This window comes from Falco cherrug, chromosome 2, assembly GCF_023634085.1.
Source record: "Falco cherrug isolate bFalChe1 chromosome 2, bFalChe1.pri, whole genome shotgun sequence".
Lineage (NCBI taxonomy): Eukaryota > Metazoa > Chordata > Aves > Falconiformes > Falconidae > Falco > Falco cherrug.
Genome location: NC_073698.1, coordinates 4,242,777 through 4,268,933, shown reverse-complemented (window position 1 = coordinate 4,268,933; position 26,157 = coordinate 4,242,777). Strand labels below are relative to the sequence as shown.

The 26,157-nt window shown below is 50.3% G+C and overlaps 2 protein-coding genes across 2 annotated transcripts in view; both read right to left on the bottom strand.

Moving 5' to 3' along the window:
- Positions 1-26,157, bottom strand: part of CAPN5 (calpain 5) — a 57,778-nt gene that overhangs the window by 9,738 nt on the left and 21,883 nt on the right. Inside the window, exons 3-7 of the mRNA XM_055702469.1 lie at positions 13,482-13,613; positions 2,338-2,546; positions 1,711-1,903; positions 949-1,142; positions 134-211 (exon numbers count right to left, since the gene is read on the bottom strand). Of these exons, the coding sequence (XP_055558444.1) occupies positions 134-211; positions 949-1,142; positions 1,711-1,903; positions 2,338-2,546; positions 13,482-13,613 (806 nt within the window). The remainder of the gene's footprint in view (positions 1-133; positions 212-948; positions 1,143-1,710; positions 1,904-2,337; positions 2,547-13,481; positions 13,614-26,157) is intronic.
- On the bottom strand, positions 5,877-13,454 carry OMP (olfactory marker protein). Its single transcript, XM_027807783.2, has one exon. It carries the CDS (start codon positions 8,331-8,333, stop codon positions 7,854-7,856), a length of 480 nt encoding a protein of 159 aa, XP_027663584.1. The 5' UTR covers positions 8,334-13,454; the 3' UTR covers positions 5,877-7,853.

Genomic DNA, 26,157 nt, shown 5'->3' with positions numbered 1-26,157 from the left:
TACACTGAAGATCCTAGGGCTTGGAAGGCCATTTGCTCTGGTTAGCTGCATGCATGGAAATGACTAGCATGCTTCATGGAGTGGGAGGACTCTGTGGGCACGGCCTGTGGTGACAGCCCTAGGAGGGACTCACCAGAACTCTCCGTCATCTTCCACTGTCATTCCCATCTTCTCTCTCTCACTTTTACTCACTTTCTGCCACTCCTCAGAGCTGTGGGAAGAGTACAGGATCATTACTGCGAGGGCAAGGGGACAGACAAGAATTCAAGAGGCTACTTGACCTCAGCAGGATCTGTCAAGGGCAGAAGACCTGTATAAAGCTCCAGCCATGCAACCAGTCCCCACACTGCTCTGGTTAGCTCACCTTCCAAACAAGGGGGGACTGCAGCATGGCTTGGAGCTTCAACTTCTTTCCTGGCTAGTGGAGCTGAATCCAGCTCGGCAAGATTTTGTTTGGCTAGTACAATCACAACCCTATTGGTGAAGACAACAAAAGGGACTCTAGCCAAAGGCTCTGGTTACACCAGCCCTTGGTTCTTCATCCCATCCACAGACACCACAGCAGTCACTGGTGACAGAGGTAGGTTCTGTTGGGTGCTATTTTTGCTGGAACAAGACTGGGAGCAGAAAGGTGAGCTATAATCATCCTTCACTAGTGTGAACATGCTGGGCAATTTCACCACAACACCTGCCAGAGCCTTAATGAGAAAGTTTGCCAAGCTCAGCCACCCTCCTGCCGATCTCCAGGGACCCCAGGGCAAGGAATGAATCTACCCCAGTGAAACAGCAGGTTTAGGACGCGGGTTGAAGCAGCATCCCACAGCTGCCCATACAATGCTATCCTATGGGTGTGGATGTAGTCAAATTGTCTCCTGGCTCAAAGCTTGCTCCAACCCAGCATTTCCCACCAAAAAAAAAAAGGTGCTGCTGCTGCCCATCCTAACTCACGTGTCACTCCAAGGGCCGTTCCACTCCCGCTCGCCCCATGGGTTGCGCATGCGGATCATGTCCAGCTTCTCCGATTTGAAGAAGGACAGCAGGCCGTGGCCCAGGCGGACCTTCCGCACGTCTGTCACTGCGTACGCGTGGCCCTTCACCAGTCCGCAGGCCAGGCGGGCCTCCATGTCAGCTGCTGACGTGGCCTGGGCAGGGGGACACAGACAGCGCTCGTACTGGGGGGATGTGACTGCCTTAGCAGGGACTGGAGAAAAGAGGAACTCAGATTTCCCCGTAGGTTTCTCGGAGCCAAAAAAAAGAACACCAATGCTCAGGGACAGTGTCAATTGCTTTGGCAGATGTATTAGATGCCATTTTAGGTGCTAGATCCTTCCTGGTCTTCATCTACCACATGAGGCCTCCGAGCTCCCATACTGTCGACCAATAAAGCTCATTCTACTGGTTATAATGGGAGGTCTGGCACCCAGTGTTTGTAGAGATGTCCACATGCAGACACCAAAACACCTTCCTCTGGAAGAGAATTCTCTCCTAACATTGGAATTGTGGTGGGATAAATCCAGGCTCTTGGACACAGCAGTAAGGAATAAAGAGGGCTAGCATCCAGGCTTGACTCCTTTTGCCATCCACAAGAAGTAGGAACCCTTGGCCTTAATTTATCTGTTCTAATTTAAAAGTCTCTACCAATGTAAGACAACTTGCATCCTAAAATGCCTACTCCCATGAGAACATGACCGTACAGGTAATATTGCTTACTTTGATGGAGCAGCTGATGAGGCCTCCCCGGTTGTGCACCTTCAAGACACGCTCAAAGAGGAGGTTTCGCTTGGCTTCATCAGCAATGTAGTCCCCTTCGGTCAGGTCGATAGGTTCAGAGACCCCACCAGTAAAGTCTACCAGGGCATCAGCTGTGTTACCTCCATCCAGGGCCTCGTAACAGCCTGACAACCTGGAAGAGGGTGACAGGGATGGCACAGAAACACTGGCTTGACATTTGAAGGGGTCTGGGATAGTTCTTGGGCAGCTCAGAGAATAGAGATTTGTAATAAAACTTCCAGGGGGTGAGGATAGCAAAGTAGGGTGAAAAAATAAGACCCATGCTGCCTGCAGCACTCCTGCTGTCATAGGACAAAGTAAAAGGAATGTGAAATCTCTAGGATAGGTGTTACTTAAACGTGGAGCTGGAGGATATTTTGCTTTGGGGGTGAAATAAGGCTAGAGAAGGGTGGTTTTTTTCCTACAGTTTCTGCCCGTTTGAGATATGTCCTATGCCTCCCCAGGACAGCTGCTGTTTCTACTGGTGCAAGCCAGCTGATGAATGAACAGAGAGGAAAACCAGGGTGCTCAGGTCCCAGTTTGTCCTGTAACTGCCTGGATACCTACTTGGCATAAGCTTTCTCCACCAAGGCACACCAGAACTCGTTCCTGGAGTTGGAGTGGCAGTAGATGAGCTGGTTGTGCAGTGTGGGCAGGCGGTCATCTATGACCACGTCGAGCCACTGACCGAAACGCCAGAACTGGAAGTGGAAGATCCCCACATAGCTCTCGGGTTTCTCGGGATTCCACTCCTGCTCCTTCCAGTCTGGGATGACCTGCAAGAGAGGAGGCACATGCACCTAGGTTACTCCCTTTTTTGCTGGGTTTGACTCTCATCCTGGAACTAACGCAGACAATATCAAAGACAGGAAGAATATGAGGTGGATGGACTAGCTTACAGCCTGTCAGGGCCAGATTTTGGACCTGGTTCCTCCAATGCAGGCTAGATTAACATGTACTGGAATAGTGTAGCCTTCATCACACCCTGGAAGATGGAGCTGAAGCTCCTTGCCCTCTTATAATTCTACCCTGGAGATCTGCTGCCATCTACTGCTGTAGACAGGCTACTGGAGCAGGCGAGTCCTTGGTCCAACCAGAACTGGTTATTTTTATGACCAGATTTTTGTTCACCGTAGTGTCACTAGGGTACCACTAAGAGAGGGCACCTTTTTTGACTTGCTTACTTGATTCTGGTGTGACTTGATTGGCCCAGGAGCAAGCATTGTATTCACCTACCTGGTGGCAATGAACAGGGACCAGACGCTGGGCGCCTCTACTCTGCTGAATAAAAGTGGGAAAAGCAAGATCCCCATTCCCACAAGGTCTCCATTCTTTTCTGGAAAGAGCTACCATACTCATCCAAGCAAGCACAGGGAGGTGACTTGCTGAAAGAAGGAAAAGGGCCTGGCGTGAAAGATCCCTAGAGCAGCTGAGGGGCTGAGGGAGTGCCGGTTTGGTGTCACTGCCATCTGCACTGCCAGTGGGACAGGCACAAGCGAAGCGTAGCTGCCAACGTCCATAGTCCTTCATGGCTGCAGGCACCACCAGCTTTGCTTTGGATAGAAAATCCACACAACAGCTGGGAGAGAAACAGGCACAGCCACGTGCAGATGCTACGTCTAGGAGGATCTGCTTTTTATTTAGAACCAGGACATCGGGGCACACAGCAAGAAACTGCCACACCACAGCTTAGCTTTTGTTGAGGGTGAAGGCAACGTGGTATTACTTCATGGCCAGGGTGGGCTGTGAGGCCACGTACAGTTAATGTAGTGGATAGCCGACAAGTACTGACCTATTCAGCTGCAGTAATGTCCCACACCTTTGCTTCTTTACTTACCTGCTCTCAAAGCATCATGACCTAAGTGAGGAAAAACCTGCACGTGCCCATGGGGAAAATTATGTTCCAACTAATCACTGTCCCGTGGAGGCAGCTCTGAGTGGTGGGGTGGGACAGGAAAGGACACAGCTACAATGCATGGAAAGAGGCTCTTCAGGAAGTCCCAGGCCATGGGGAGACCCCCTGCACCATGCTTTGGCCCTTTGTCCAGCTTCTGGAACCTTCAGCTTTCTTCTTTTTCTTTTTCTTTTTCTTTCTCTTTTTCTTTTTCTTTTTCTTTTTCTTGACTGCTGTCATGAAGCCGTAACCCTGCAGAGATGCTTCTCTCTGGAGAGCCCCTGACTTCTTAGCTACTAGCAACAATCCAAGCCCAGGGCTTTTACTGCTCCTACACTGAAATATTAATGATGCTATCAGCCCTGCAAGCTCACTGGCACTCTTGAGTTGTCTGAATCAATAGAAGCAGAGCAGACAGAGCCATGAAAAAGAGCTGCTTTTGGAGCGTTTGGTGTTTTCCATGAGTGCTAACAACGATGCCCCAGACTCCCCGTGGGAGTGCCAGGAAAGGTCAGACAGCCCTCCATCAGAAACCATCGATTCTGTCCTGACTGGAGCTCATCCTAATGAATTGTCATAGAGGACCATTGTGCTAATCAACTTGCTATTAATGTGGGCTTAGAAATGATTACAGCATTGATTAGAGGCAGCTTGTCAGCCAGAGCTGGTAGCGACAGCTTCCAGCTGGCTGGTTCTGAGATATGTCATTACGTTGGTGGCAGGAGATACTGGTCCCCACCATCCTCCTCCATCCCTTCATTTGGGGACAGCACTGAAAACACCCTCTGCTGCCAAAAGTAGCAAAAGCGGCCAGCCTTCATGGAAAGCAGGATCCAGGAGTAAAGGCTGGTCATTTTTCTGCATGGACTCAAGAGGAAATGAGAAGAGCCTGATCTCCAGAGCCCAATCTGGCCTCAACCTGCCAAAGTGCAAGATGTGAGCTCAAACATCAGGTTCCTCCCCCTAGCTCCTCCCAGAGTAAAGCATCCCACCCAGGCCAAGGATCCTCCAGCTGCTTCACCCCCTGGCCAGTATGTTTGTGACCCCCCTGGCTGACAGGGCGAGGTGACAGCTCTGGATTCAGTGCCTATTGGGACACCACACTTCAAGGCGTACAGCACAACCCCTGCCTATGACCCGACGCTACATATTATCTAAAAGGATCAACCCGGGGCACATCTACAAACCCCAGCAGCTGCTGGAGCCCAGACTCCTCCAGAAGATCATCATGCGACTGAAGTCTGCGGCTTATACCCACTCCAAGGAAACCTTCCCAGACATCTCCCTCCCTCCTCAGTGGATGCTGGAGCGCATGCCATGGACCACCCATCCCAAGATCCCACTGTGTCCTGGACTCAGCTTGGCCGTGTGGCACTGATGCGGTGGAGACCACACCTCCTTATTCACCCAGCTGTGCTGCTTTTTTCTTTCCGGTCCCAAAAGCTGGAGCTGTAACAGCTGGAGCTGTAACAGCTGGAGCTGTCCCCTTTAGTGGGACAAATTTACAGTGAAAGGGCTCAGAGAGATGTAAATTGGGAGCCCAGAAACACCAGGTTCATTTCCCTAAGCTGGTTTAGGGCTTTTCTCATGTTTTCTAAGAGTGGCTAATTAAGAGGAAAGGCACTTGAGACCCTGGAGAAATGTCCCTGATTAGAAGGAGGAATTCATAGATGTTGATTCCTCCAAGCAGGGGGTCTTCTGCTGGGAACTTGCCAGCTCAGGCAGGGGAGGGAGGGACCCAACTGTGCCAATTTGCTGAACCATGGTACAAACCAGGATGAAATTCCCCTGGGAGAGGACAGAGCAGTGTATCTGACAGCGTTCATGGGATACTGAAACTATGTAGGGAGAGTTTCAGTGACCGATATAAAGATGCTCATCCTCCCTGCAGACAGAGATCACACTGCCCCATGCACCTCCCACTCCCAGCTCTGATGGAAAGGAGGATCCACCTGAGGATCATTTCCCTTCCCCTACCCAGCTTCAATCCCCTCCCCAAACCACACAAAACTGCTAAATGCTCCATGAAGCCTTTCACACTAAGAGAAGGTAAATGTTCATTTTACTTTTTATGGGAAATAAAAAGGTAGGTGCTCAAAAGTACCAACAATGAGTTGAAAATTGGTGGGTGCTGCTTTATTGGGTGCAGGATTGGGGCAGCTTCCAAAAAGGGCATGAAGAAGACACGCACAGCCTCAGTCCATAAGGGGAACCCTGTTGACTAGGCTTTTATTTACTGTGTACATCAGTATTTACTGGGTACATCAAAACCCAGCGAAGTATCTGCAGCAAGAACTGTACTCCAGCAACCAGCAAGACAGCAATGGCACATTGTGAGACCTGGCATGCAAAACCCCCTTTGGATGTTGGCAGTGGCTCCTGTTATCAGGTTTAATGTGGTTTGCAGTCACAAGCTCCGCTCTGGGATGTACAAGGAGGGGCCTCATATGGGAAAATCTGCAAGGACCTTAGAAGTGGGTTTGGTCTACAGTAGGTCCATGCTATGGCCAAGCAGGGATGCATCCACTTTTACCTCTCCTCACAGACTCCAGCATTTCTTGGGGTCTAAACAAAGACATCAACTTCTCCGGCAATGCCCATGGCATGGCTGTATGATTCAGTGGTTGCTGAGCTTTGGTTGTGGGCAAGACTCAAAGCTCCCACCACCTCTTCAGCCAGTAGCTGATCTTCCTGCTTTCCTTCTCCTCTCTGCCTAGCACAGCTTGTGCACATCATTTTATACACTATTGTTGGGCTGGGGAGGGCATCGAGTCTGCATCTCTGGAGGCTTTGAAGAAGAGGTTGGACCCTTTTGGGGATGGTCCGCACAAACCAGCAGGCCACGGGTAGAAGGTCACCTTGTCCTGGCTTTCCTATCACTGCCCTCTCCTTACACAGGTCAGGAAAATCTCAGGCCACACCTTGAGAAGCGCTCACCCACATCTGAGTGCAAGCTTAGCAAAGGACCAATTGTAATAATACCTGATGCTTTCAAAGGACATTCCTACCTGTGGGTCTCAAGAAGCTTCACCAAAGTACCCTCCACTTTTTTCTGGAGGAAAAGGGAATGTCCAAAGTTAGTTTTTTCACAGTCATGGGACAAGCCAGGCACAAAATACCCTCCTGCTCCTAAACTTGCAAAGGTACCATCTCTCCTCTCTGCTCCCATGGCCACCCAGACACCGCTCCCTGCCTCAGCATTTGTAGAGGGTAGGAGACACCGCTTTCTGGGACAGCAGCAACAGGTTCCTGCTGTGTGGTTTGCAAAGTGCTCTGCAGCCTCACGGCTCTCTATAGATGCTTCAAAATAGATATATTCATGAGTGCTTTAAGGCCACAACAATGCACAAATTGTTTTTGCTGTGGGGGACTCGCTGCTGGCTCAGACCTACAGCCTCCTCTGAGCTGCTGGCTCACTTGCCCGGCTCTGCACACACATGCATGCTTGCTCCAACCCATCTCAGGACCAACCACCTCCAGGCAGCACAAGGTGAGCAACATGCTGGAGTACACCTCCTCACAGTGACCCCCTGCAAGAAAAGGTGGCAGCTGTCAGGAAAAGGGTGGTCCAGCCTCCTTGGACCCATTTGTCCAGCGGGTTTGCAATCTGCAGAATACAGCATATCCAGATGTACTTCAGCTTCACAGCAAAGTGATCCTCCACGGGACTGGTCTTCAGAGACACCAAGCAGCTACAGTTGCAGCAGCTGTCACTGCAGCCTGCAGGCACTCAGCATCCTTGCAAGGAGCAGCACCCCATCACAAACAAGCCCTCCCTTTTTAATGGCTAGGATGGAAACTGGAAGTCAGGGCTCTCTCCACGTTGTCTCTCCTGTTTCTAGTATGGCAATTTCTTATTTTTCCATCAGGCTTTTGGTATGCAGTTGCCATAGTTGGAAAGGTTAAGGCAGCCTCCTGTTTTCCAGCCAGCAAGACCTGGTGAATCCCTGCTGAATTTACAAGCATGCAGTCCTATATTCTAGGCAAATACAGCAGCAAGCTCATGGCCCTCTCCTCCCCATCGTTCAGAGGACAGCACGTATGGGGAATGTTCCTCAGGGCTAAGGGGCTCCAGAAGTGCCAAGCTGTCCTCCACTTTTTTGCAGTGAACCACACAAACACTGAACTAAGAGAAAGAATAATGAAGACAAAAGCATAGCTGGAGCAAGAAGGGCAGAGCAAGAGAGGATCAGGCTTTAAAAATAATGGAGCCTTTCAGCTGAGCTGGTTCAAGGCCGTCGGTGAAAGTGAGGAGAAAATACATCACCTTGCGGATCTGGGCCAGCTCTGCTATCCGTTCCCCAAATTCCTGGGCATCTGCCTCATTGTACTCCACCTCCTTGGCCCCTGGCTTCTTCCAGAAGATGCCCACTGGCTCCAGCAGCTGCCGGTTCATAAGGTGGGTGAGATCAGGAGTCCAGTGCTGGGAGGTGCCGGTCACCATGACCTTCCCAGGTCTCTCCAGCTGGATGTCCCAACGGAGGAAGCGCAGATTGTGCTGTCGGATGAAATCCACTCGGTAGACATGCTCATTGGAATGCAACAGTTTCTCGCCATCCTGGGGCCTCATGTTTTTTTGCTGCAGGCTCTGGAATCGCAGCCTCATGCAACGAGTAAGCTGGTCATCATGGATGAAGGGCAGCTTGAGCATCCCTGCCTCAGCTGCCATCACCTCGGCTGCTCCTCTGCTATGTCCTCAGCAACGTTTGGCTCTGAAGCAGGACACACAGGGGGAAAAAAGCTGCCAAGCCCCTAGAGCTGGTGCCCCCTCTCCACAGTCCCAGCAGTGCTAGGCAACCTGGGCCAGTGATGCAAAACAGCCCCTGAGGCTTCCTCTGGATGCCCTCCAACCTCGTTTGCAGATTAGGAACTGATGGTGCTGCTGTGCACGATAATCTATAGGGAAGGGACATCTGATGTCAGCATCCCTGGCAACCTCCCTGACAACCATGGCTTGTTATCCTGAAATGAAGGCGCGCAGCCAGGGATGCCACCCAACAGGTCTGGGTAGCGGTGGCTTCCTCTGAGTGTAGGCTTATGGGATAATCCAGGTTGGAAGAAGACTTTGGAGGGGTCTGGTCCAGCCTGATGCTCAGAGCAGGACTTACTTCAAGGTTAAATCAGGTTGCTCGAGGCTTTGGCCAGCGCATCTTTGAGTATCCCCACAGATGGACAGCCCACAGCCACCCTGGACCCCTGTTCCACTATCTGACTACACTCAATGCTCACAATAAGCTGCAGCTTGTCCTGTGTCTTGTGACTGTGCATCCCCAGCAAGAGTATGGCTCTGTCTTTCCACACGCTCCCATTAAGTAGCTGCAGGCAGCAATAGACTCCCCCTTCATCTTGCCTCCTCCTGGATGCACATGCCACTTCTCTCAGCCTCTCATCATACATCCTGTGCTCCAGACCATCTTGGTGGCCTCCGTCAGGCTTGCTTCAGTGCCACTGTCATCTTCTGGAGACCCCAAAACAGTGCCCAGGTGGGGATTAACAAATGCCAGACAGAGGGAAAGAATAATTTCCCTCACCCTGCTGGCTGCACTCCTGTTAGTTTGGCCCCCATCTCTGCCATGGTGCAAGTTTGGCTTACAGCGGGTTTGTCCCTCAGGACCCCATGTCCTGTTCTGAATCGCACAGCTGGCAGGAGTTGGGCTCCACACTGCTCCTGCAGCAGCAGCTGGGCACCAGCAGCTCAGCGTGGGTCTGCCCACCCTCCAACAGACTGGCACAGAGCTGCAGAGGGTGCTGGCAGGTGGGCTTCACCTTACTGTGCCTGGGAGAGGGGAACTCAGGCATAGTCTGTGCCTTAACACTTGTCTCCTTGGGCCAGGTGGCTAAGCACGTTCAAGATGCAAGTAACGCAAACAACCTCTTTCCAGGCACCATAGGGATGCTCTGAGACCACACGAACACCAGCAAGACCATTATTCCCAACCTGGAACCACCCATTCCTCAGCAATTGCTGGGCATGGTTAAATCCAGAGCACCAGTGCTGTGCTGGTGGATTGTCCAGACAGTGGATGGCATGAAGGGGAACAGTGGTGAATGTGTTTCTCTTTGCAGGGTGCTGGGTGGCTCCATGAGGCTGTGTACCCTGAAGAGAGGTGCCACACCATGTTCCCCTCTGCTGAGCAGCCTCACCAATGGCTAAATCACTGAGGTGGTTTTAGGTGCACCATGGAAAAAGCCTGACTCCTGCAAGTGTGATGTGGTATCTTTGGGATGTAGTTACTGGTTTGGACACTTAAGAGATGCAGGGGTTCCAGCACAAAGCTTTAGACGTTATGTGGAGTCAAGCTGTCTGGGTTCTCTCCATCCTACCTGTGACTCAGGTTGGCTCCTGCCACAAGCCATGTTTGCAGGGCACTTGAGGAGCTCCAACTGTGTTAAATGAACTCCAGGAAAATGTCTAAAATATTTTTACAAAAGGTTGTGCCAGCACCTGGACTGTGCCATATTTGACTCACAACCTCCCAATATCATCCCTGGAGGCTATCACTTTGACTTCCAGAAGTCCCAAAAAAGACCATCAGAAGCTGACCTTGGCCAGACAAGTCACTGACACCAGGGGCCCAAGGTGGGTCATTTTCCTGGGAATTGTCCTGCAGTCACCGGTCTGCTTCTACTGCTAAAGAACCTGAGGACAAAGTCACGAAAGCTAAGAGCTACACAGCCCCATTTGAAGGGACAAGAGGGGTCTGAGGAAACCTGACCCTTCTGGCTGGTCTCTGAGCTCTTGCCTCACTTGTTTATTAGCTTTAAAACACCTTTAGCAACAACTGTTGACCCAACCCTTGGGTTTTAAAAGTTAAAAAAGCCTTCAGGTAACCCTAGAGACCTTTTGGAGCTGACCTACATGTGACAACGTCACACAGACCTTGCTTGGGCTGCCTTGTTTCTTTTACCCCCTATATGTGGTGGCAGTAGGAGCAACCACCTTGCACCTGGTCATGAAAGGACTGCAGTGGGGGTCCAGTCCCCAGGCACATCTGATGTTCCTCCCTGCCCTGCTGAGGTACAAGATCAGCCTTCAGAGTCTTCTCAGAGAGCAATAACCAACCACAGGTTGTAGAAGACCGAAGCAAACTGAACTTTTGGAGGTCACTGCCCTCAGAGCCATCTGCTCATGGCATCCCATCCCTTCCTCCAGTCTGGAAGCAGCTGAGGGGGAAAAAGACCAGGCTAGGTGGTGGAGATGCAGGGCTGTCTGAACCACTTGGCTTCAGAGGCCGGCCCCTGTCCCTTGTTTGTTGAGCAATACCAATGCAACCTGTGGGAGCACACATACAGATCCAGACAACCCTTTCAGACAAAGTGCTGCTGGAAATTATTTAAATTCCCCCATTTCAGGGCCTCCATTTCTTTTCATAAGAGCGAGAAACATATGAAGGATCACAGAAAGGGTGTTATAGAGCCTGATCACACCTAAAGCCATGCAGGGTCAGCCGAGACTCAGGAATTTAGAAAACAGTTCTAAATTAAATTCCAGTACCACATTCACACTCAGTGACTCAAACAGAGGCTTAATGGTAAGTAGGGACATGAGGGGAGCCTTGGGGCGAGGTAGAAGAAGGAGCATGAACAAAATCATCTCTTGGGATGCACAGGGATGGGCTGGCTTGCCCTATTCCCTTGAAGGTACTCCCCCTCCCCATACCTGAGAGAGACACTTTTACTGTCTGAAGCGGGAACAAAGGACACTCAGAGCCTAAGTTACATCCTGGTGTAAATCAGGATTACATTTTCCAGCAGCAATGAGATGGGCCAGGATCCCTGTACTGATATTTCAGTGATACTAACACCACCTGCATCAACATCTTTCAGCTCCTCCCAGACCCTGAACCAGAGACATTTTTGGTGTCTAATGACAGTTTAAAAACCTGGTGTTTGCTGCCAAGTCTGTCCTCTCAGCTGTTGCTTGCATTAACATATTGCTTAGTCAGGAGCAAAGGTTTGCCCTATGTGTGGAGATGCCTGAGGGCCAGGGAGCAGCAGGTACCTCCAGCAACGTTATCACAATTGTGCGTGCAACCCAACCGAGGGCTCCAAGCTCTTCAGCAAGGACCATGCTCTAATCACAGCACAAGCAGCAGAGCTGCTGTCTCTTTGGACCAAGGGGTTAATCTGTGCACTTGACATCTCCCATTTTGCTTTAAAAGTTCCTGCTGCAGTTTATAGCCATGCTTACTCCTCACTATTCACCATAAGCCCTCAAAGCAACTCGCAAAGTGTGAGCAAAGGTCCCGTCTAATCCACAGGTCTCCAAAAGCAGGGATGAAATATGTCTGACCAAAGCCCTGTAGCAAACACCACAGCAAATTCAACATCACTGGGAGGAAGGCTTGGGGAGGGGGCTGCAGCTTTTGCTTTCGCCACAGAACAAATCTTTCTGAAAGAAAGGGGAGGCAGGTAAAGCAGAGCCTCTGAGAGTTAAGGGCATGGAAAATGAGAAAGTCACAAACACACACAGTCAAATTGCCAAGGGAGGAAAAGCAAAGCCGTCGGCAAACTGAAATAATGAGGTGTCCAAAGGGACACGGCTTCTGTTTGGTTGGCATTTCCCAGGGCAGGGCTGGAAGTGAATGGTGAGGAGGGAAGAAAACTCAGCCGCTCACCCTTGGGAGATGTTGGCAGAGAACAAGCTAAACAACCCCTTGCACACACCTGAGAGCCACAACAGTTACCACGGCCACGACGGGAGGCAACCTTACTGCTTAGCCAGAAGCCGACAACAGCTATCCTGTTCCCATCTAAAGAAAAACCTTGATTTTAACAGAAAATGGGGATGCTGAAATGAACACAAATTCCTGAGCTCAGTGTTCATGATCCCAAAAACCACACGCAGCAGAGAATGGAAGTACCACAGCACACAGAGTGGATGCAAAGGTGTAGGACTGAGGGACCCCTTTTAGGTCCACTGCAGTAGGAGGCAGTGGGTGAAGCAGGTGATGCTGTCTGCACACACCAAAGGACTTTGGTGGCTGCCTTTTGCAGTAAAATCTAGGAAAGGGTGCTTGCAACTTGCTGGTCCCTTGTCCTACTATGAAACATGCCTGTACCAGGGTCTGAAGCCCCTCCCTGTCTTGGCTTTCACAGGACTGACTTCTTCTGATGCTGAGGACATGGTGGTGATGGGCACAGACTGTTCAAGGATGTGGTACTAAGCACCTCCTTCCCCCTGTACCTCTGTGGTTGCTCCCTGGGTCTGCAGCCCCTTGCTCTGGTGCAGCTCCTTGGTGGCTCGATGGCCCACAACACCATCCCTTTGGACCCCACACTCGAAGGAGCACTATTACAGGTGCAATCCAGCCATGGGACATGCCAGGGATGGACGCTTTGGGGAAGCAGCGCCTTGGGAGAGATACTAATACCCTCAAATCACCCTACCTGCCACAGCGCAAGGTGTCTCGTTGCCAAGATGGGCCCACACTGAGCAGCCAAAGCGAGGTAACACCATAGGGACTAGGGAAACGGGGCCAAATGCTGCAGCTGAACACCGTGAATTTTGTTCTTCTTGTTGTTTTTTAGGTTATTTTTGGGCAGGAAGGGTCAGATTTGGGATACAGAGGACAGGACGGGACTTGATTTACTTGGTTAAGGAGAAATTGGCCAAGGGTTTGGCTCGAGTGTAAAGTAACTGCAGTCAGGATGACTAATTCCCCTTGACAGATAGTCCTTTAAGGAAGGTTTTTGCACATGAACAGTTTTTCAGGATCTGAGGCATCCCTGAAGAACCAGTTTTCTAGCTGGACGAACGCAACGCGAAACCAAGATGCTGAAGGCAGGCTTTCCCCTGGCATGGGGAACCACTTACCTTCTGCCACAGAGACTCCCGGGACGCCAGGGAGGAGCAGGCAGCCACAAACCAGCAGTTCCCAACCTGACCCTGGTGTAAGTCATGGGAGCTGATGCCATCCACAAAGAGACGTGGATCACTGCAGATTTCCTGTGGGACAGGAGAAAACCAGACACACTGGGTAAGCGAGGAGACAGGGAAATCAGGAGGAAGCCTTCCTGGCAAAGGAAAATCTCTCTCTCTCTTCCTCAGGCTCCATTTGAGTCCTGCCTGCAGCTTTCTGCTGGCCTCACTCATCACGCCAGTGGAAGGAGGACCCTGTCCTGCCTTCTGCTCTCATTGGGACACAGGCAGCATCACTACCAAAGTGACAGCAGATCCACTCCCTATTCTCTTCCAGCATCAGCACAGCTTTGCTGTAACTACCACACATGATAATGGTACGTTTTCATACCATCACAGCCCTAGCGACCCATTCCATCTTCTACGTCCACTCTTTGTTACCTCTCATAAGCCCTTCAGCTTGCTCTGTGACTGCTTTACAAGCTTCTACCTCTCTTATTTTGCTTTGGTCAGCATGAGTGCATCACCCAAACCTACTCTCTCCCATACTGGAACTTGTGGAGCCCTCAAAAAATATAACCCTGCATTTAGAAAATGAATTCAGTGCCTAAATCAGGTGGTTCGTGCAGGAAAGCTCAACACAGATGGAGGGCTCAGCCACAGTTGCAAGAAGTCAAATGTCCTCACCCAGGAGGTCTCTCCTTTCAGATCTTAGCATAGCAGAAGGAGAACATTCAGTGAGCTAAAAGCTTTGCAGCAGGGCCAGGAAGATCAAATGCTCATTCTGACACCAAAACCAGCATGGTGGATTGTGCATGGATACCATGAGCTGGGAAACCTGGCTAGGAGGCCAGCTAGGAGGTGAGCTCATCCCTCCAACCACTCAGGTGCCCACTACATCGCCTTTCCTCTGCCTAGCCCCTGCCAGGCTGCCCTCCCTTCTTCCCACTCCCACTCAGAGCCTGGCCAAGAAAGCATTTAAATAACAGAGGATGCTGAGCAAGCTTCGTGTGAAACACTGCACTTTTTTTTGACATCTTTTCTCCTGATCAATCCAGTTTGGAAGGACACGTCCAGCTGGAGGCTGGGAGCAGAAGGGACAGATGAAGAGCTGAAAGAAACTTTCCTCCTTTGTTATTACATTTAATTTGAAGGGGGGGGGGGGGGGGAAGCAGATTTTCCTTCTTCCCCCATCAGTTTTTCAGGCTGGTTGCATCCAGAATAACATGCTCCCTGCTGCTTTACACATGAGGACTTGCATTGCCTCTGCCCACCGCCGGGAGGAAAAAGAATCGCTGCTCCATAAGCACCTCCTGCTATTCTCAATGCTATTCTCAACTAACCCAGCCAGCCCTGTACACCTGAAAAATAATCTGAGCTCCAGCCAGACACAAACTGGGCCAGGACCAAACACAAGGGAGAGGACTAACCCCCTCCTAGCTGCTGGTGTTGCAGGAGGTTGAGATAAGCTGACAGCCACCAAAGGCATGGCGGCGTGCAGACAGGGGTGGGAGAGGAGCAGTGGGGTTTACCTGCTCTCCCATACCACCGAGGAAGCAGCTAGCAGCAGGGGATGGGGCTGTCCTGTCTGTTGGTGTCGGGGATGTCTGCAGGATCAGCTCTTAGTGATCCTGCTCTGGGGGGCAGAGGCACTGTGTTTACCCCGTTTAAGGACCACAGCTGCCCCTTCTACCCTTGGGTGAATCTGCAGTGTACAAAAAATAGGAGTCACTTGGTATTATGTAAACAGGGGAGAGCAAGAAAGCATGAAAAACATATCCTACTCGGCAGAAATTAGCATAGGGTAGAAGGTGTCAGATGCTCAGGGACCTTTCCTAACAGCAGAGCTGCCAGTTAGCTGTGATTTCCCCATCACCAGGAAAAAGTTTGCAAATTAAAACCCCGTGGTTGCTCATTTTAATAGAGAGAAGCCCTGTGTACTCATCAAAAGAGCAGCCTGCCCTGGCACAGATGAAAGGTGCAGCTCCTTAGACCTTACTCTGTTGGACCCACAGCAGCAATGAAGGTGCTGCAGCTGAAAACACTCACGCCAGGGCGGGCTCCTGCTGCCACACACAATGCTCATCTGACTCAGCTTCTCTTCCCACTAATGCAGGTTGGTCCCTAAGGGTATATCCTTCTTGAAGGATTCACTCAGGCAGCTCTTCAGATGCTGCAGTAGGCATTTCCCATCCGGGTGCACACTTGGATGTGGCATTTCAAGGTGCTTTTGGTCCGGCATGGCTGTGGCTGAAAGCACACACTTGCTCTACAACTGAGCAGCCTGTGGACTTTTTAACCTCCTTCCCTCATAGTGTGCAAGACCCCATGGCAGTTTGCAGCTGAATTGGAAGCTTCCTAGGAGCACAAAGGCTGCTAAATGCCACAATCCTCTGCTGTGGCAGGGGGTGACAGCCTCTCCCTTGACCTAGGATCTTGCATGGCCTGGTGCCTGGAGATGCATCAGGCTTTGGAGGAGGAGTGATGCTTTGCATGAGGATCAGCCCCACACAATATACAAGCCCAGCTGGAAGGGAACACCACGTGAGCTCTGCACGAAACTTGTGCAAATCCCAAAATGCTCAATGAATCTTCCCAGGAGTCCAGCCTGAAGGGCAGAGAGGAGCTGCCATGCTTCCCTGCAGAAAGACCATGCAGCACCCCCAAGTCCTAGGACTGAGCTCAGTCCCAGTGGTGCTAAGCACAGAATCACCAAATCAATGTGGTTAGAAGGAACTTCTGGAAATCACCCAGTCCATCCCACCTACTCAAAGCAGGGTCAGCTAGAGCAGGTTGCCCGGGACCCTGTTCAGTCAGATTTTTAATATCTCCAGTGATGGAGACTCCACAACCTCTCTGGGCAACCTCTGCCAGTGTGTGGACCACTGTCACAGTAAAAAAGGCTTTTCTCATGTTTAAATAGAATTTCCCGGTTTTCAATTTATGCTCGCTGTCTCTTGTCCTGTCACTGGGCACCACCTAGAAGTCTGGCTCTGTCTTCTTCTTTCCCTGCCATCAGGTATCTATGCACATTGTTAAGATCCTCTTGAGCCCTCTCTTCTCCAGACTGAAGAGTCCCAGCTCTCTCAGCCTCTCCTAGTGTCAGATGTTCCAGTCCTTTGATGATCATCTTCATGGCCTTTTGCTGTACTGGCACAGGGGAAGGCAGCATTGCCTCCTTGCTCTAACACTGCAGAGCTGATCCCATCAGGGTAAGACTCACCCATGGGTCAGTCTCCCCAGCAAAACCTCCTGAGGTTTCCCAAATCCCTTAGACTGGTGCTTCCCAATATTAAATTACTTGGATTCTTCAGTTCCCACTGAAGCTGCTGAGCTCCCACTCACACATTTTGGCCCTGGTCTAGACTATGTGGCCTTCAAACTACAGAGATGACATTCCCTAGGTGCCTGTACTGAGGTGGAAGCAAAGGACCAAGGTGCTGCTTCAGCAAGACTGCAATGCCCCCAGGATCGTATGGAGCACACTGGGGCCCTGCTGCAGGATGCAGTGCCTTCAGGGTGCAAAGGACACTCAGAGCCATGCAGCACCATGCCCACATGCAGAGGTGGGTGATGAACTAGAAACCAGAGGGAACCAGGTCAAAAAGGGGCAAGAAAATATTTAATTTTGTTTCCCTCCCCCTGCAGACAGAGCTGAAAGAGACGAAGAGCTTGTTCAGCAGCCAGGCTGAATTACAGAGCCTGCGTTTTGTATGTGCCAGGGGAGGGAAGACGCAGAGATGCTCTGGTCACAGAAGGTCATCCCCTTGGCTTTCTCCCCTTCCTGCCATGCAGCAGACAGAAACCAGGTGAGCAATAACATTTACCCAGATGGACGCTTCTCCAGAAAGCAAATACCACGCCATACTCCATACTCTCAGCACCACAAACCCTAGAGAAGAAGGAAGCACACAAACGTGCACACCCACGCACACCCTGGGAGCCTTCTAGCTTCAAGTACCAGTCACCACAGAACCAGCTCAAACTGCCCCGTGGCACCCAAGACTTCAGCAAACAGGGAGTCCATCCTGTCCTTCATCTCATCACAGCCAGATCCTGGGTTGTGGCTACTCCTAGTTGGACACAGATGGTAAACAGCAAGGAACAGCAGGAGAAAGCCAAGAGCTATGGCTGCAGGGAAGCTATGGCTTTGCTGTGTTGCTCTTAACTCCATCTCAGCCAAGAGAGACATCCATGCCTCTTTACTCCCAAGAAGAACCTGTCTTGCAGGATCCCTAAGATCCTAAGCACCATCAGAGATGATCTGCTCTCCCTAAAAGTGCCTGCTGAAATGGCCACTGAGCTCCAGGCAACAAAATACAACTTAGAGAAAGCCTGTGTGGATGGTCCTACGGAAAGATATCGCCTGATAATACAGGGAGGGCCAAACCAGTGATTCAAAGTTCTGGTGATTCATACACTCCCTCCCACATCCTTCCTCCTGCAAAAATGTGGGACAGAGGGGGAAACCAGAGCCAGGGCTGGGAGAGGATTTTAAATTCTCGGTCAGTGAGAGGCTGATTGCAGAGGTACCAAGTCTGGCTTATGCAGAATGAGCCAGTTTGCTGCCTCTGGCTTTGGGTTTTTGAGGTGGATTAAGGAAAAAAAAGACCCGATCAGCACAATTCTCTTGCACTCGCTGGTGTAATACTGCTTCCCACCAAAAAAGCATGTGGGCTTTTCCTCTGCCCTCCCCTTTGGAACTCTTTCCCCCAGCACACAGTTTTCTTCCAAATGTATTTAAACCAGAAAATATCACCCTCATCTTCTCCAGCTAGTCCAATTCCACACAGAGTAGTAATGAGCAAATCACCCCCTAATTGGCTTTATAATTGGTGACTGTCTTGCCATAAATGTTTCCCAGTGCAGATTTCTGAGCTTTAGATTCACTGGGGATCTGGATTGTGTCAAGCCAGCTGCAGGGAGGGAAAAAGCTAAGGGGGGAAATAATCATGTGAGATACAACATCTGCTGCATGCCAGGACCATTTTTTGCTAACAAGATTTTGCAAGGAGCAGACTAGTTTAATTGGATTGCAGAGTCTGCCTGTTTCAGGATCAATGCTTTCACTCAGACTTACAAAACCAGCAAGATAATCTATTAGTGTGGGTGCGCTTCCCCCCTCCTGGGCAATGGGGAACCACAATGATCCTGTGTCCTAAAGGTCACTCACAGAGCCAAGAGAGCAGGAGGCATCCAAGCACAGTGAGCAACGGTGACACAGATGACACAAAGGTCCCTGCACTGCCTTGCTGCAGGTACCTGCACGGGGATGCAATTTTGCAAAAAAAAATTTGCACTTGAGTGTCATAAGGAAGGGAAGGGGAACAGGGTGAGTTTAGAACACCAGGGATCCATGTATTCCAACGGATTATTACAGAATCATAGAACACTTTGGGTTGGAAAGGACCTTTAAAGGTCAATTAGTCCAACCCCCCCACCATGGGCAGGGCCCCCTCCCCCCAGCCCAGGCTGCTCCCAGCCCCGTCCAGCCTGGCCTTGAGCCCTGCCAGGGATGGGGCACCCACAGCTGCTCTGGGCAGCCTGGGCCAGCGCCTTGCCACCTTCAGCATAAAAAAATTTCTTCCTTATTTCTAGTCTAAGTCTACCCTCTGTTAGTTTAAAACCATTGCACCTCGTCCTCTCGCAACAAGCCTGACTGAAAATTACATCCTCAGTGGCTCGGCTTCACCCACAGTGAAGGGCAGGTTTGGCTGGCAATATCTGCACCTATAAAACTGTTCGTGGGGGTTTGTATTGCCTCAGTCAGGCGTCTTTAATGCTAATCCACCCAGAGTATCTCAGTGTATACACATTTGTATCTGTTATCAGCCCCTGTGCCATGCAAAGGGCATTGGACACTCCGCCCACAGCCAACAGGACTTGCTTGTAAAGGGAGGCATCAAAAAAACACGCCCCCACCAAGCCCATGACTGCTTGTGTACCTCAGCACCACGCCATGCCGTTTGCTTTGGCACCAGAAAGAGCAGGGATGGTGACAAACAAGATCTAAAGGTCAATTTTGCAGCCTTAGACAGGTCCCTCTGCAGTTTTTGTCTGCCAGGTATCCAAAGCACAAAGTCACCAAAGAGCTCTCTGTTGAAGTAGAGAGACGCAACACGCTGTGAGAGCACTGCAGGAGCAGGCAGAGAGGGAAAAGGATGGGAAGGAGACTGGAACAAGTGCAGAGACCTCAGAACTGCCATTCCCATTCCTCTGCCCATGCTCTCCAGGGATGCGCTCTTGGAAAGCCTCACCATTACTGAGCCCAGCACTTCTTCGGTCTCTACCCAGGCAAGACTGATGCAGAGGCCACCACAGCCCAGCTTTTAGCATCTCCACACATTCAGACGCAGCCCTCCCCAGACTGCCTCTCCCACAACGAGTTTTTTTGACACGTCTGGTTGCAGAGCCACTAAGAAAAAGTACTCCCTGGATCCTAACAGCCCTGAGATCTGCAGGTTTCAGCACCGAAGCACGAAAGTCTTAAAACACCTCGCTGACAAACTGGGGGATAGGATGCTCAGAGGTGATGTCCCCCAGGTTACCCGATTCAGAGGCAGAGGTGGTCCCTCCTAGTTTCAAGTCCCAACACAGTCTGGTCACCGCATGGGCCATTGTTCCTTTATGGAAATGATGTCACCTGGCTCCTCTTCCTGCTGCATCGCCTGAGCCAGCCTGACCCTTACGAGTGCACACAACCACAGGTTCAAGAAGCGAAGGATACTGAGCAAACACAGCAGCTCTCCACTTGGATCTCCTCCCCTTAAATCTTGGTACATGTAGGCATGGGCTCTAGGGAACTATACCAGAGAGGTGGAGAAGGAGAAACAAAAATAAGCTCCCATGGTTGTTTTAACTTTAACACTCTCTGGCAGATACACCTCTCTGATTCACCACAGTGCTGCTGGCCACCTTCTCCCAAGTCACCCCACCCTCCATCATATCCCAGTCTTGAGCTCTCCTATGGATCTCCTTTGACTAAACTCTCTTGCAATGGTACTAAAGACTTGCAGGGCTAGGTACAACCCTGGTCTGGCAGCATCATGGGTTTAAAACACACCTGCCCTCCAAAGCCCATCCTCTCATCATGACACACTGCACCCTCAGTTACAGAATCATAGAATCATTTAGGCTGGAAAAGACCTTTAAGATCATCAAGTCCAACTGTTACTGCAGGATTGCCAAGTCCACCACTAAACCATGCCTCTAAGCACCACAGCTACATGTTTTTTGAACACCTCCAGGGATGGTGACTTCACCACCACCCTGGGCAGCCTGTTCCCGTGCTTGACCACCCTTTCAGTGAAGAAATTTTTCCTAATAACCAATCTAAACTTCCCCTGGTGCAACTTGAGGCCGTTTCCTCTTGTCCTATTGCTTACTACCTGGGGGAAGAGACCGACCCCCACCTGCCTACAGCCTCCTTTCAGGTAGTTGTAGGGAGCGATAAGGTCCCCCCTGAGCCTCCTCTTCTCCAGGCTGAACAACCTCAGTGCCCTCAGCTGCTCCCCATCAGACTTGTGCTCCAGACCCTTCACCAGTTGCACCAGCAGTTCGAGTTGTGGGGTCTATGCTCAACCAGAGTAACTGCTTTGGCTTGAAACTGTCTGCATTAGGCCCCAAACTTGTACTTGGGGAGGTTCACGGTCCTGTTGGTACAAATGAGGGACCATGAACCACAAGCATGAGCCACGAGGCTGTCCCACAGCTTGCACCATTTTAGAGCCACCTTGGAGGACACGGTGGTGGGGACATGTTGGTGAGAAGGGAGGAACCTATTCAAGTAAGCCCTGCTGCGAGAAACCACAGTATTTTGGGAGGAATAGTCCAAACCCACCCACTCATCACAGAGCTATTGTGAAATCCTGGAGCAAGCTGACATGACCACGAGCTCGGCTGCACTGTTTCTGCCTCCAAGTGACATAATTCAAGTTTGGCATTCGTGCCTGCTGAATGCTGCCCTTCCTGAATCCGTTTCTGTGTCTCACCGAAAGCCCATTTTCCAAAACAGGTTTAGGAATCCAAACCATGCAGGCCTTTTTTGTTTTGTCTGTCGTTTGGTTATTTTTCTTAAATTATCCTAAGATCCAGGTTATTGATGGGAAAACAAAGAACCTAAAACTGCAAAGGAAAATTACCTCCACCCTCCACTGTGCATATCTCAGATAAAAACCTCCTAACTACTTTTCCACAGGGATACCTCCCACACTGCCTCAAGCCATACTGTCCCAGAGCGAACAACTACCCTTTGGTTTATGATTGTGTCATATTTATAGCACAGCAGCATCTAGAGGAGACCGAGACCAGGACTTGATCCCACCACAGCCCAAATTAATCCCTGACTATGCAATGACAATGAAGAGGTTATCATGGGTTTAAGCCATTTAAAGAAAATACATCCAGCCCACGCCTATTCTGGTTATTCATACCCTGGGTGTAGTTTTACAAACAGAGAAACCTGCTTTATGAGAAAACCACCCTCTAGAAATGTGGACTCATGAGCTTCTGTTAGCTGGGAGAAGGAAAAAAAAAGGGGCATTATTTAGAGAAAATGATTCAATATTCACCCGCCAGGAAAAGGCTGAGCTCCTGCCACTGTTGAGAGAAGGAAGCAGAAATTAACTTGGCAGCAGTGTTGGCTGTAGGCACCCAGCATTAGCTTTCCAGCACCCCCAAGGGGGTGTTCCCCAAAAAGGATGAAGCCTGTATTTAACAATCCATGAGGATCTTCCCAAGAGGCCACGGGATCAAGTCACGAAGCTGCAGGAGTTCACAGAGATGTCGAACTCAAGCAAGCTTCATCCCTCCTCGGTAGCATTGCTTTCCCCTATGGTGCTCTCCCGACCTGTTTGAGTTTCCCACTAAGACAGGCAATACCCAGTATTTCCAGGTGGGACTCTGAAGCCTTCAGCTCATGCTCAGTTTGCTGCCAGTTTACTGAGAGACACAACAATGCAGGTACAGCAGCAGCAGCTCCAAGAAAGGGAACGAACAAGCTCTTGCAGCCACAGGTAGCACATGGTCTCCACACAAACTTACTACGTGATTTACACAGGCTAAACACATATGGTTAGACTTCAAGCCAGTTTCTCCAGTTTTTAAGCACTTTGTTTACATTTTCCATCATTAATTCTTATGTAACTCTATCAATGGTATTTTTACCAGACCACAGTCAAGCCTTAACCATCCCTGACCACTCTCCATTAAGATGGTTCGTCCACCCTTTTCCTTCTGGAGGGGAACTGGGAGGAATGCATCACTGAGTGGTGGTTTCTTCCCAAAGATGCAGAAATATCAAAGATGTGGGATGCTTTGTTTCATCTCTACGTGAACACGCAGGTCTCCCCCTTCAGGTGATAGCTGCCTTGTTGGTCAACACAGCTCCTCTGGCCCCAGCTATCACCTGAAGAGGACAGATGTTTTAGCTCGCCCTTGCTGACTTGATCTCTTCTTGTAAGACCTGAGTGAGACACTACCCACCTCAATGGGTAGAGAAGTGGTGCCAGCTTGCCCCTGCTCCACAGGGAATAGCAGCTGAAGCACTGATTTGCTTTAGGGCACTTGAGAAGCCGGGGGTGAAAAGGTGGGGGTGAAGCCAGAGCATATGGCAAACTCCCTTAACAGCATCAGCCTGGGGTGCTGCTCTTGACTACGCTTTCTGTGCCAAAGGACGGTCTAAAAGGGGCCTATTGGTGGGTTTTCACAGAGGTGAGCATCCAGATGAGGATGTGAAGGGGTCAACAGATCACGCAGGTTAGCAGCCTGCTGCGCAGGCTTGGTGCTGGTGAGCTCAACTACCAAGTGCTTGTGCTGTGTGCTGTGCTCCAGGGCACCGCTGACACCCAAAGGCTTTGTCCTTTCTCAAGGATGCTATTCATTCTCCTACTCTTCTCCAAGTGCCCCAGTTCAGGACTGTCTTGTCCATAGGGGTGGCTGGGGCATAACAGGGAGCTGAGCACCAGGTCCCTACAACTGCACATGGCAGCGAGGCAGCATGCAGGCTGGGGACAGATAGCCAGGAGCACGGGTAGGATGGTCAAGCCAGGCAACACCATCCCAAGGACTTCATCCCCCCATTGCACAGCATTTCAGTGTACACAGGTCTAAATGATGGCACTGGGCTAAGCGCCTTCGCATAGGACAAAAATCCCACCGTACCATGCTTCCCTGCACTGCACATTTCAGTCCACACTATAAACAAGTTTTTAATCTTTGCAGGGCTTTGGAGGAGTAGTTGAACAGTCTCTGTGTTAAATCATATATATCAGAGGAGAAACAGTGCCATTCCACTCACTGTCAAATAACGTTGGTGTTTTATCTTAAAAAGGGACGACTCCGAGAATTTAATGCTCCGAACAAATAGTTCAGACAGTGTCAAGTTGTTTGGCAGCGAGGAAAGGACAAGCCCTTGCCCTGGGGTGTTTACAAAGACAGACGCTAGCTGCATTTATTCAGCCCCTATCAACCCACTGATGCTCCTGGACTGGACAGGAGTCCAGGCTCTGCTGAGCAAGGCAAGAAGGAAAGATGATGGAGGGAGGGTTTGTACCTGTTTCTTTACAGCTGTAGGTAACGCTTTGCCCCAAACACATATGCATTACAGGGTTACCATACATTTAAAGGGAACAGAAATGCAGAAGCAAGCAAGTGGGCACACAAGATCCAAAGGGTGTACGCTGAAGTTAAGCCAAAAAAAAAAAAAAAAAAAAGCAAATCCTGAGGCAGGGACTGGTCTTAAAGCAAGTGATCCAAAATCATGGAGGATTTTCCTCTCCTGGAAAAACAAACCTGCATAGTGCTTAGAGGAAGCAGGTCAACTTTAGTTCAACAGGACTTAACTCAAGGAAGCCATGACCTCTCGTTACACAGAAATCAGCCGACGCATCGACAGTTTCCTCTAGCTTCAAGTTTACTAGACCAAGGAAACGGCTCCTTTTCTGCTCCAACTGCAGGGCCAGCGTGGCTCTGGCTGTCGTCCCCCCACCAACACTTCCTTTTGTTTGTTTCTTTCTTTAGCCACTTCTCGCAGCAGCCGGACTCAGCCCTCGGCTTTACCGCACCTCATGTTTTATTTTCCTTCTGCAAGAAGCAGCACTGTGCCTGATCAAGTCTTTGCAAGGGGCTTTTGAAGGGCTTTGGCAAAAGGCACTTGTTCCAGCAGGACAGAGCCTGCCCTTAACACAGGCAAATCGTCCCAAAATCCCATTCTCTCAGAGGGCTCAAATATTAGAGCTCACAGTCTTGCACGAAGATTAAAAGCCTGGGCTGATCCAGGGTATAACTAGCTCTGTACCTGCCCCGCAGGCTGAAATGTGCCCCTTCGGCACCCCAGAGCCAAATCTGGGAGGATTTGCACCATTCCCTCCCACGGAGCTCAGAGGGCAGCAGAATCCCAGGGCTCCTTTCTGCAACACCCTCTGCTATCGTTATGCTCTTTCCCATTACCCACACAATAATTTCTAGACACTGACACGCAGTTGCATAAGGAAGCAGGCAATGAATCTAATCCACTGATTTTACTGTTACTTTTGCATTTAAGGCCATGTCCTTCTGATGCCAAGGACAGAGCTGACTGGCTGGCTAATTTCTTACCAAAGGCTGCAGTAAGCTGTTCTCATGCTGGGAAGCTCATCACCCCCCATCCTCACTGGGGCCAAGGGGGAAGAGTGTGTTTGCCTGGCACCATAGGGCTGTGGCCCTGAGGGGATCCAGCAAGGTCTGCTAGAACACAGCCAAGGTCAGCATCACATGTAATGAGAGGAGACACCTTTTAAAATAAGCATAAATAATACCAAAAATTATCTTCTCCATCCTTGAGGGGAAGGGATGGGGTGAGCCTGTGAATGGCTTAAAAACAAGGTCAGTTCAGAGATTGCATTAAATGGTGACCAAATCCTCTCCTGGCAAGGAGCAACCAGACTGGCAATCAGATCCACGCTTTACTGAAAACAGCAGATAAATTAACAGATCAGCAGCTCATAAATTCCTAAGCTGAGAGAAACAAAGATCTGGAAGGACTCTGACTCCCATGATGGATCGCAGACAGATGACAGACTGCTGGGAAAAGATGATTCCTTGGTCCATCCAGCAGCACAGACGAGCCACAGCATCAATGCCAACCGCAGGCATCCTTTGGGCAGGACCAAAACTGAGTGAGACAGGCCAAAAAGCTGCAAAAAGCTGAGCAAAGGCATCCCTGGAGTGCAGGTGCCCAGAGGTTAGTATTTCTGGCAGAAGAAGCTCCAGAGTGGGGCACCAGGAGGTTATTGCTCCCACTGACTGTTACCATTCTAATTGCCTCTGTGTGCCTGCTCTGAGTGAGCTTTCAGAGCAAAGAAATGCAAGAAACTTAACCTCTGTCTTCCCCATTATCTTCACCCTTGTGTTTTTGCCAGCTTCCCAGCCTGTGCTATACACTGGGGAACAGACCTTTTAATGCAGAAACTTGTGGGCGGGCAAGTGCCGGTCCTGCTTTTAGTGAATTAGTTCATTGACTCCTTTCCCCTTCCAGGAAAACCCCACGGGGATTGATTGTATAACCCTCACTCAGCAAGCAAAAGGAGCTAAGTGCTCACTAGCACAAGGAAAAGGGGATCTGAGAGACACTCTCCCATCCTGCAATATCTCC

Excerpts from the sequence above, each read along its gene's own strand:
- OMP (XM_027807783.2), bottom strand. The coding sequence starts at position 8,333 with ATGGCAGCTGAGGCAGGGATGCTCAAGCTGCCCTTCATCCATGATGAC.